At 38.8% G+C, this 12,312-nt stretch overlaps 1 protein-coding gene across 1 annotated transcript in view; it reads left to right on the top strand.

The window, feature by feature from the left end:
- The window catches only part of nbas (NBAS subunit of NRZ tethering complex), a 425,480-nt gene that overhangs the window by 260,211 nt on the left and 152,957 nt on the right, over window positions 1-12,312 (top strand). Inside the window, exon 42 of the mRNA XM_002941372.4 lies at window positions 4,200-4,310. Coding sequence (XP_002941418.3) covers window positions 4,200-4,310 — 111 coding nt within the window. The remainder of the gene's footprint in view (window positions 1-4,199; window positions 4,311-12,312) is intronic.

Genomic DNA, 12,312 nt, shown 5'->3' with positions numbered 1-12,312 from the left:
CTAATGGCACATGAAACGTCTTTGTAAATGGGAAGATTCACTCTGATGGTTTCTTCGCTTCATATTACTACACAAAAATAAAAATGTAAAAAGCTGCAGTTTTATTTAAAACACCAAAGGAAAAAAAAATAATAATTCACCTTTGTTGTTTCTGGGGGACTTAATGGCTTGTCTCCGTGTAAGTGCAATAAATTGTAATGTTGTGGCTCCGTGCCTGACGCAGTAGGAAACAAAATGGCCTGAAATATGCTGAAAATGGGTTGGATTCAGTGTCCGGCATTCAGGGAATGGCACTGTTAGTTGCCCGTGATGTGGTAGTTTCTCCTGAGCTGTGGCCCTTAGCTGTAATTCAGTTTATGTTTCCAGCCTGCTCCTGGCTCTATGTCCAGTTCATTGAGCTTTCACTAGTGCTACTGGGTCTGTGTTATCTGACACCAAGCCTGATATTTTCGTATTGGTATGGCGTTCCTTCATTATGGATGGAGTTATGGATGGAGTTATGGATGGATCCCTTTACCCAACTGGGAAGGTCTTCCACTATACGTTGGAACATTGTTGGCCAAATTTGTTTCTACTCCTACATTAAAAGGTTGGGCAGTGTTCCTATTCATGTCAAAGGTGTCCAGTTGAGTAAAGATTACAGGGGTCATTTACTACTTGCAGGGCAGAGTGCAAAGTGCAAAAAGCTGCAATCCACCATGTTTTTTTACATTTTGCAGCCTGCAGGATAACAAATGGCACCCCTTCTAATGAATAGAATTTGCTATTAAAGCAGTATACACCATTACCAACATTTCTGGGTTTTATCAAATGGGTGTTGAAGAACTGGCCAGCACAGGGCACCGAGGACGCAGGACCCAGGACGGAAGTGAAGTGAACTTTTGGGGGGTTATTTTTTATATTATTTATGTTGAATGACATTCAGAGTTCACCCAAGCATAGTTTCATGGGGATCTGTCTCACAAATTACATTTTGTGTCTGCCATTGGCTTTAGTTGGTGGAATAATGATACATCCCAGGCACCCTCCATCCATAACCTAATCCAGCATTTCCAGAAACAACCCCAACATATCTACTACTTTATTATATGTAGCATACATTTTGGCTCTCTAGCATATGCCTTCATTGTGAGCCTCTGCATAAGAGCCAAGAGTTTATTTTAGCCCATTGCATCTGGAATGTTGACATACTCATGGAAAGAGCAGAGGATGTCAATTTGAGCAAAGATCTTCTTTGTTTGGTGACCTCCCCGAGTGAATGGATCTCGATGTGTATGGAAAAAAGTCAGTCTAAAGTAATGCACATATTGTAAAAAGGAGGGCTCCCTTTAGAACAGTGATTTCCAACCAGTGGCTCGGGGGCAACATGTTGCTCCCCAACCCCTTGGATGTTGCTCTCAGTGCCCCCAAACCAGGGAGTTAATTTTGAATTCCTGACTTGGGGGCAAGTTTTGGTTGAATAAAAACAACTTACTACCAAATAAAGCCCTTGTAAGCTGATAGGGTGCATAGAGGCTGCCTAATAGCCAATCACAGCCCTTATTTGGCTCCTCCATGAACTTTTATGGTGCTTGTGTTGCTCCCCAAGTCTTTTTACATTTGACTGTGGCTCACGGGTAAGAAAGGTTGGGGATCCCTGCTTTAGAATATGTTTATTACTGTTTGACGCTCCTACCATGTCGGGAGTCTGCACTACCATCATGGCTGTATATACTTTATATACAATCAGCTTATCTCCTTCTTTAATGTTGCACCCTATGTGAACATCCCCCAAAGGATCGGCATGTTCAAATCAGGACTGGGATGCAAAATAGATCCTGGCATTTCAACTTTACAGAGGCCCCAACAGCCCCCCCACCAGCCCAATAATTCTTACTGTAGCCAATCAGAACCTACGCATTGCCAGTCCGGGCTAGTTTGGGAACCCCCAGGCCCTGGCATTGGTTGCTGGATTAACATTCAGAAGAATCCTTAGAAGAGGTCAAAGATTACCAACGTTCAAGTTTTTTTCACCAAAAAAAAACTAAAATCTGAATTATTTAAAAAATATCTCATATTTATTAAGTTCAAAAAACCTGAATGTAAAAATGTGCTATCTAAAAGCTTGCAGTTTCTATAGAAGTCAATGGGAGTTTTTTTTTATAGCAAGTTTTTTTTATTAATAAATAAACAAGCATTTGATATTTAAGTTTATTCGATTTAGAAAAACAAACTCGAATTGACAAACTCGAAAATTGAACACTAAGCCAGTTAATGTTAGGGCTTAAATGCCCTTTGTCCCTTGTAAAAAAAAAAAAAAAAACAATTTTCGAACTCTGTTGAAAATGTGAAAAAAAAAAAAAAGAATCATTTTTGACAGCAGTAATTGCCTTCCTATACTGAGAAGTTGTTTACAACATCTGAATTGTAAAAGAAAATTAGCCAGTAATCTACGATAACATTTACTTTACTCCCCTCTAGAGCTTCTTTTCAAAATGTCAAATCTGTTTTTGTTTTATTGTCACTTCTCCTTGAAGATTTCTTTGCCTTTTTTTAACCAAGGAAAAAGAAAAGAAAAGAAGCAAATGAAAGAGAGCACAAAACCGACCCGGTTAAATATGAGTATTTCCAGGCTAGCGGTTGGCAGTGTGTCCAGCAGCTTTACATGGGGCCGTGACTCAGTTGTCGCTGCTATTTTTTCTCCCACGCAATTTCTTTCAGGGCAGAACAGAAGCCATTTTTGCAGATAGATGTTAGTGGCTGCCGGCTTGTATGTTGGAGCGCTACAGCATCTTTAGAGCTGTCCATATTTCATTGCCAGAGATAAGAGACAGGTTTTAATCCTCTTCTTGCTAGAGGCACATAGTGTGTAAGAAGCAGTTTTGTTTATTGAAATTTGTTATCAGTGGGCTAGGGGACATCTTTATAGCCAATTTCTTGTTTATTATTATTCTTGGGGTGGCTCTCCAAAGCTGGGTCCACTTAATTAGATCACCCTATTTGGTCATCATACACCCAAAATAAGCTAAACTGGCAAATGCAGGCCCACATTGGGTTGCCGGCAGAATTCTGAATGACTGGATCAAACACAATTGTCATTTATCCATTTAAACTCTAAAACAATAATCAGACAAATGGGTACAGGTATGGCTATTTGTTATCCAGAAAGCTCCAAATTATGGAAAGGCCATCTCCCATAGACTCCATTTTAATTAAATAATTCTAATTTTAAAAAATGATTTCCTTGTTCTCTGTAATAATAAAACAGTACCTGTACTTGATCCCAACTAAGATATAATTACCCCTTATTGGGGGCAGAACAGCCCTATTGGGTTTATTTCATGGTTAAATGATTCCCTTTTCTCTGTAATAATAAAACAGTACCTGTACTTGATCCCAACTAAGATATAATTACCCCTTATTGGGGGCAGAACAGCCCTATTGGGTTTATTTAATGGTTAAATGATTCCCTTTTCTCTGTAATAATAAAACAGTACCTGTACTTGATCCCAACTAAGATATAATTACCCCTTATTGGGGCAGAACAGCCCTATTGGGTTTATTTAATGGTTAAATGATTCCCTTTTCTCTGTAATAATAAAACAGTACCTGTACTTGATCCCAACTAAGATATAATTACCCCTTATTGGGGGCAGAACAGCCCTATTGGGTTTATTTAATGGTTAAATGATTCCCTTTTCTCTGTAATAATAAAACAGTACCTGTACTTGATCCCAACTAAGATATAATTACCCCTTATTGGGGCCAGAACAGCCCTATTGGGTTTATTTCATGGTTAAATGATTCCCTTTTCTCTGTAATAATAAAACAGTTTCTGTACTTGATCCCAACTAAGATATAATTACCCCTTATTGGGGGCAGAACAGCCCTATTGGGTTTATTTAATTTTCGAAATTTTTTTAGTAGAATTAAGATCCAAATTACAGAAAGACTCCTTATCTGGAAAACCTCAGGTCCCAAGCATTCTGGAGAACAAGTCCCATATCTGTAGGTGTTGCCCACTGGCTTTTCTTCTGCGGTCCCCTCAGCCCAGTCCAACCCTGAACAGGTAGATTTCAATGATTTTGCAGCATATTAGTTGGCTCTTTATTGTGTGAGGCAATTAAATGTTATGCTTGTGTTTGACTAATCATTTTTCCCAGTGAAATATTTGTTTTACACTTACAGTACGCTAATACATATTTGTGTTTGCACCTTAGGACGCTGGATGAAAACGTGTTCAAGATTTCTCTCTCTCTGGCACAAAGATACCAAGTTCCGCTGTGGGAAGTTTATATGACGCACTTGGAATACTTATTTTCTGATAGCGGGCAAGTGTTTTCCTCTTTTTTTCCATTTTAAATGCTGTTATGAGAATTTTTACTGTAGCTTGGTCCCACCAGAACATTTTTATCTCATCAGTTAACATAAAGTATATATATTTGTGCAGATTGAAGGTTCAAAATATTGGCATTTATTTTAGAGATTGGAGTGGGTTTATAGTCCCTTACTCACCGGAAGATAAATCATTCTTATTTCTTCCATTTTACTGCTCACACTTAATACTCATTGTCAGAATCTAGATCAGTTGTGGTTGCTGTATTGATTGGGGCAAAGGGAAATCAAGGGGCACAGTTAAGTGGGCATGGCTAAGCTCCTGTATTTCATTCTGGGGCAGTTGGTGTCTCTTTAGTTAACTCATTTACACTTGGGGGGCCCATTCATTAAAGTATGAATTTTCACTCATTAAAAGCACGATTGGAAAAATTGCGTAGTAACCACGATAATTTCTGATGTGCGTAAATTGTGTGACTTTCCTTGGGCCAGGTTGGAGCTGCAGAGTGCCATTGAGCCCTATGGGAGACTTTCCTTGGGCCGGATTGGAGCTGCAGAGTGCCATTGAGCCCTATGGGAGACTTTCCTTGGGCTGGGTTGGAGCTGCAGAGTGCCATTGAGCCCTATGGGAGACTTTCCTTGGGCCGGATTGGAGCTGCAGAGTGCCATTGAGCCCTATGGGAGACTTTCCTTGGGCTGGGTTGGAGCTGCAGAGTGCCATTGAGCCCTATGGGAGACTTTCCTTGGGCCAGTTTGGAGCTGCAGAGTGCCATTGAGCCCTATGGGAGACTTTCCTTGGGCCAGGTTGGAGCTGCAGAGTGCCATTGAGCCCTATGGGAGACTTTCCTTGGGCCAGGCTGGAGCTGCAGAGTGCCATTGAGCCCTATGGGAGACTTTCCTTGGGCCGGGTTGGAGCTGCAGAGTGCCATTGAGCCCTATGGGAGACTTTCCTTGGGCCAGGTTGGAGCTGCAGAGTGCCATTGAGTCCTATAGAAGGCTTCCAAAATTATGCACAGAAGGTTCAAAGTCTGAAAGTTTTTCACGCCGATTACAATCGTTCGGATACGAAAATCTAATAACTTTCGGATCGTACCGTGAAAAATTCCAAAGACCATCAAGTTCAACCCCTCCATATGAGCCCAGCACACACATAAACCTATCCTGAACTATTTATACACAAGCTTATTCCATAAACCCAAATGATGGAGAAATTTTTATGTGTGTGTCTACAGGGTAACCCTTTTGAAATAAAAAATAACAAAAGTGGTGTAAAGGTGATACCTTTATTGGCTAACTAAGATAACACTAGCAAGCTTTCAGAACATTTTAGTTAATTTTTCAAACCAATAAAGGTATCACCTTTATACCACTTTTGTTATTTTTTATTTCAAAAGGGTTACCCTGTAAATATTTTTGACTGGCTAACACGGTACATCACCTTTTCCTGCATCTATGTGTGTGTCTAAATTTATGCTAGGGAACTTCTCATTGGCCATAATACAAGCCACTTTGGAGTTGGATCTGTAGAAGGAATCTGGAACCCTGGAGAACCTTCTATTTAGCAGGGCTGTAGCTGGATATTTAAAGAGCGTTATTACAAAGATTGAGTGTATCCTAAATGGATCATAATGTTAAACAAGATCCAGAACCTTCTTATCCTGGGAGAGGTTCTCCAAGAGCGATACATGATCCTCTTCTGCAGTCCACGTACATGGACAACAACAAAACATTATAAGACCTTGTTGTTTCCCAAACCTTCTCCCCTGTCACAGGTCCCTGGGTGCCCTACCTGAATAGAAGTTTATAGCAGCAAATTTTATTTAAAAAAAAACAAAAACATTAAACTCATGTTTGCTTTATCTATCGGTGGGAATGAAAGAGTTGATGTTTAACAGCATCTGTAGATTCACAGGTTGCACATCCTTGATGTAAAGATAGTAAATGGAAGCTAAATCCGACTTATTTCTTCTTTCTGCTTTTTCTTTTCTTTCAACGCTTGCCTTTTGAGTTTTCCACCCATGGAAATCTGTTTGTTTTCTTAACATTTGAACTGCCCTGAGCTCATTAGATTCCCCACTCACTCGGTCTAATAGCCGTAACAAGTATGTCAGAAGGTCTGTTTGATGTTGGCTTTTATTGTTTCCCCTTTCAAGTCAATGTTAGCTCTCGCCTGTGCCTTTTTATTTTCTTAAATATGTGTGACTTCACATCCTACTCACTTTCATTAAGTCATTTTGCTTTTAGCCATATGCAGAATATAATTAATATTAGCTTTCATTAAATTCTTTTATATTTTTTTCAAATGAAAATGGATGTTCTGTAGATTAAACATCTAAATAATACAAAAAAATCCCCTTTTTAGATAACTACTGAACAGCTGTTTATGATAAGATGTTCCAGGTATCCAAATGAGCAGATTTTGAGCCAGTTTTGCAACCCAGATGGTGGGCCAGATATGGCTGATCTGTTACTTATGTCCCATTAAAGTTAGAGTTCTATATTGGGAAAGGACCTCCCTCTATACCCCCATGCATTCCTTATCCTAGAGCATACCTCCCAACATTTTAAAAAATGCTGTGCGTATTGCTGCTAAATTTTTTTGGCCATGCCTATGTTGTGACCACACCCCCTAAATGCCACTCCCATTTTACAATGGTCGTTAGTGTTGCTCTTCTGAATATGAAATAAAATTGCAACTAAAAATAATAATCCAAGATACAGACCCCATCCAGTAGTAAACATTCCATGACCAGGGCTGCAAGTTAAATACCTTGTTTTGCTTCATTAATAAAGTAAAAAGCACTTATTGGGATTCAACCCACTTGAGCATTGCAATAGAAAATCAATATCCCATAAAGTCTTATAACTGAGGCACATGAGGGTTATTAAAACATAGGAGCAATGTTTGTTCCTTTAATGCATCACTCTAGTACCGTAACATGGCCCATGTTCTGCTTACATCCATATTATGCACAGAAACTGGTAGCAATACTTCCCCCAAGTGGTACCTGCTTCTTTATTTTTCCAGCAGCTATGTTCTTCTTTATGTTGTTATCATCTGTATGCCATCTCCCAATACTCCCAATGGCTGTATCTCCTCCCCTTGCCATAATGAATGTAGATGAGACACATTAGGGGACATTAGATGGTGAAAAGTATAAAAAAAAATCTGCCACATTTTTGTTTTTTTTATGTATTCATGCTTGTAAGTGCTCCCTTCCTGTCCCCTAAAGCTGGCTGTACTCTATAAGATCCACTCGTTAGGCAAGACTGCCCGACTGACCGACACCTGGCTGATTTTTAGCCAGATATCGGTCAAGTAGGCCTTCAAAGGGCCACAAACAGATAAGCTGCTGAATGTCTGAAGGGCCCAAACCAGCAGCTTAACATTCTCAGCATCCAGACATACAAATTAGGGAGTGCTAGCCAAAGTTGTAGAGTGTAATCATTCTCAGGACAGAGGTTCTCTTTGGGGTACGCTTTTTGTGCTCTTGCATTAAGTAATTGCCCTCCTTTAGTACATTGTAAGTGGAACAAATGCTTTCATCTGTCTCCGCAAATTACCATTGTTGGCAATGACTGTGAGTAGCCTGTGAGCATGAGTTGTGGGCAGAGGCTTACTGATGCAAACCCGAGACCTTTCCAGCACACCATTGGCTCTCCAAAGTAATTAAGCGCCTGGTGCACATTGCTGGAGGGATCGGCACCCTCCCAAAAACCAAACTAGCAACAGATGCAAATGGGGGCAAGCACTTAAAAAACTTTATTGCGGAGGTGCTACGTTTCGGGAGAAAGTGATGCTTAATAAAGGGGTCAATTTCACCCAAAACGTTGCACCTCCGCAATAAAGTTTTTTAAGGGCTTGCCCCTTTTTGCAGCTCTGAGTGCCATTTGCATCTGTTCCCAGAGGCTTACTGATGCCATTTGCCATTCCCAGTAGGGGCAAATGACCTATAGCGATGCCCAATATAGTAATTGTGTTCCGAAAGCCCTGTGCTTCAGATATACGTATATTTAGGTAGTAGAAGTAGTGGAAATCCTTTAAAGTCTCATAACATATACATTTTAGTTTGTGTCTATTTACAGTTGCACCAAGGACAAATAATACATTTTTGGTATTTGATTTATTTTACGACTGTAAATGACACAGGTGTTTGGCCGCGATTCCCACAGTGAAGTCCATTTTCAAATCCTGCATATAAAACTGTTTTTAGGCATCCGCTGTGCTATTAATACCCCGGGCTTTATATAACGCTGCAACTACTGCCAAATGATGGGCCTTGTCCTCCGACACTGCAGTGGTTTAGTATGAGGAAGCCGTGGTGGGCACTACACATTCACTGATTATGAATTGCATGGAAGTCATTTATTGATTGTAATGCTCGCTTTCTGCACATTCCCACATTGTGGTAGCGCTTCAAATTCATAGCATTTCCTTGCATTTTATTGAATGGACATATAGGTAGAGCATTTTTTTTCTAAAAGGTTTCTTTACTGGCAAAGTGCATTGGCTTCCTGCATTTGATTGGATAAAGAAACCCTCCAATTCAGTAAGGTAAAAAGCTGGAACAGAAGGGAGTGCATTCATGGAAATGTATCAATAGATGTAGTGATGGATGTTCCCAGCCAGGGCATCTGCGCGTAGTGTGTATGTTCTCCCTGTGGCTACGTGGGTTTCCCTCGGGTACTCTGGTTTTCTCCCACAACCCATATACATACAGGCAGGTTCATTGGCTCCTGATAAAATTAATCATAATCCCTACAGTATAAGCTTCACTGGGGGAGAGACTGATGGGAGTAATGTATCATGTTGGTGCTAGATAAATAAAGAATAATAATATATTTGTATAATGCATTTTTGCAGCAAAACCACTAATATATAACTTCATGTGCAATACAAACAGGCAAATCCAAACCCAGTGGATTTTTATAATGTATCATATACTCAGCATTAATCATGCTCAGCAAGGAAAGAGTCTGTCTGAAATAAGAAAGTAAAGAAATTTGGTAGATGTTTTTTTACAATACAGGTATGGGACCTATATTTTGGAAACCTGTTATCCAGAAAACTGACAAAAAATCTCCCAAGGAGTCCATTTTCAGCAAATAATTACATTTTGTTAATGGTTTCCTATTTCTCTGTAATAAAATAAAGTGAAACAGTTCGTACTTTGTGTTAACGAAGTTGCATTAATCCATATTGGTGGGCAAAAAATTGGGTTTATTTAATTTTTTAATAATTTTTAGCAGACGTAAAGAATAAGTAAACCTTTTCTTTCTATCTGTAAAATAACTGTAAAAAGTGCCCATAATAACAAACCTTTCTCCAAGCAAAATTTGCATTGTGGTAAAAATTCCAATTCGAATGTTGTTCAATCAGCTCCATAGATTTCACATGAGCTTCTGTTCTAGCAAGGTTGTGTTTATACTTATATAAAATGACAGTATTTGGAACAGAGGGTAAAAAACAATGCAACATAAGAGATAAACCCCATTACAATAATGTGCCTTCAATGTAGCTAGATATATGTTGTGCCTACAGAAGACACAATCTTTAATGTAGGGAGGAAAGGAAAGTATGAATAATACATGTATAATGGAAGAGCTATCTGCCTTGATGCAGTTGAGTATGAAAAATATTGAGGCGGTTGGTATCGGTGGTTAAACTCAGAACATGGTAAATGCCCATTATCTCCAAACCAATAATAGCTTGCTCATGTCTGAGAGATCATTTGTTCACAGACATCACTTGGTATCACTGAGCAAGCATCCCACCACTTCTCTTAAACATATGGCCGGAGGAGTGCACTATTTCTGTACAGTTTGTGCCTGAGGTCACTTTTTTAACATCATTGTTGCTGCTTTCACTGATGGGAATATGCATATATATATATATACCTTGTTCAAGAGACATTACCGCACTCCTTCTATAGCATATATTCTGGTGCTCAGCCAGGAAGCCGTATCATCCCATTGTCATAGATATAGTAGAAAAAGAAGCGGCACTTGGTAATTGCAAAAAAGTGTATTAAAAAAGCACAGGCTTGATAAAGGGCATGTGCTTTGCCCAAACCGCCGTCTCTGTGATTCTTTTTTAATACACTTTTTTGCAATTATCCGAGTGCCACTTCTGTTTCTACTACTGTTTCTATATATATATATATATATATATATATATATATATATATATATATATATATATATATTCTCACTTTTTGCCTCCTGACCAAAGTCCCAGTGGGGACTGAAACGTTGAGGCTTGCTATGTTTATTTTGCTCCTTTTTTCTCAATAAATATCATTTTATATACATTTGTATGAAACCCTGTGTGTTCTAGCATTACTCCTGCAATATTTTAGTTTATATGGCTCTTGCACCCAGGTTGTATTTTTTGTTAGTGGTGTGCATCATTATGAGCTATATATATCTATATACATATATCTCTATATATATATATATATATATATATATATATATATATATATGAGGCACACACTTATAGGGATTACAACCTGGGTGCAAATCAGATAAAAAAATTTTTACACACACTGGCTCCACTGGCAATCCCACTCGTTGGTGAGTTCACTTCTGGTTTTCCTTGTCTCTCTCACCCCCACTACTAAGGCCACTTTTAGTTTTTATAAACTTCCAGCGTAGGGCAGGTGGGCTATGGTTAACATGTTGTCTGGGTAGAGTCAGGTAGGCAAACACTAGAGAGCACAGTAAGTGGGTCAATGTCTAGATGCAGGGCTCTTAAGACAGACTTCCACCAATGGGTTTTACTGAGCTTTTGTATTGAAATAAAGTCAATTAAAATGCAGCTTTTACTTAAGGTATGTTGTGCTTTTATGTATTCATTGGTCTATCCTCTTACTGGTGGAAACCTATACATAGACGAGCTACTTTCCCGAGTATCTTTTGACCATGGTGAGTACAGGTACGGGACCTATTATCCAGAATGCTTGGGACCTGGGGTTTTCCGGATAAGGGATCTTTCCATTATTTGGATCTACAAAATTTAAGTCTGCTAAAAATCATTTAAATATTGAATAAACCCAATAGGCTGGTTTTGCCTCCATTAAGGATTAATTATATCTTAGTTGGGATCAAGTACAGGTACTGTTTTATTATTACAGAGAAAAGGGAATCATTTAAACATGAAATAAACCCAATAGGGCTGTTCTGCCCCCAATAAGGGGTAATTATATCTTAGTTGGGATCAAGTACAGGTACTGTTTTATTATTACAGAGAAAAGGGAATCATTTAACCATGAAATAAACCCAATAGGGCTGTTCTGCCTCCAATAAGGGGTAATTATATCTTAGTTGGGATCAAGTACAGGTACTGTTTTATTATTACAGAGAAAAGGGAATCATTTAACCATTAAATAAACCCAATAGGGCTGTTCTGCCCCCAATAAGGGGTAATTATATCTTAGTTGGGATCAAGTACAGGTACTGTTTTATTATTACAGAGAAAAGGGAATCATTTAACCATTAAATAAACCCAATAGGGCTGTTCTGCCCCAATAAGGGGTAATTATATCTTAGTTGGGATCAAGTACAGGTACTGTTTTATTATTACAGAGAAAAGGGAATCATTTAACCATGAAATAAACCCAATAGGGCTGTTCTGCCCCCAATAAGGGGTAATTATATCTTAGTTGGGATCAAGTACATGTACTGTTTTATTATTACAGAGAAAAAATAAATCATTTTTAATTATTTGCTTATAATGGAGTCTATGGGAGATGGCCTTTCCGTAATTTGGAACTTTCTAGATAACGGGTTTCCGGATAAGGGATACCTGTACTCCAGTCTCACAACGCTCATTTCTGAATCTAAACCATAATAGCACAGATAAAGAAAACCTCACTCAGTCCTCCTCAACATGACTCTTAGCAAACCCCAATGACTGTATTCTTATAAGGACCCTATAAAGATTCTATAGTTTTTTCCTGTGACCCTAAACTTTGTGGTGTTGCCACTATAAACTTT

This window comes from Xenopus tropicalis, chromosome 5 (genome assembly GCF_000004195.4).
Source record: "Xenopus tropicalis strain Nigerian chromosome 5, UCB_Xtro_10.0, whole genome shotgun sequence".
In the NCBI taxonomy this organism is placed as follows: Eukaryota; Metazoa; Chordata; class Amphibia; order Anura; family Pipidae; genus Xenopus; species Xenopus tropicalis.
Note: the sequence above shows the minus strand (reverse complement) of the source record. Positions and strands in the feature narration are given on the sequence as shown.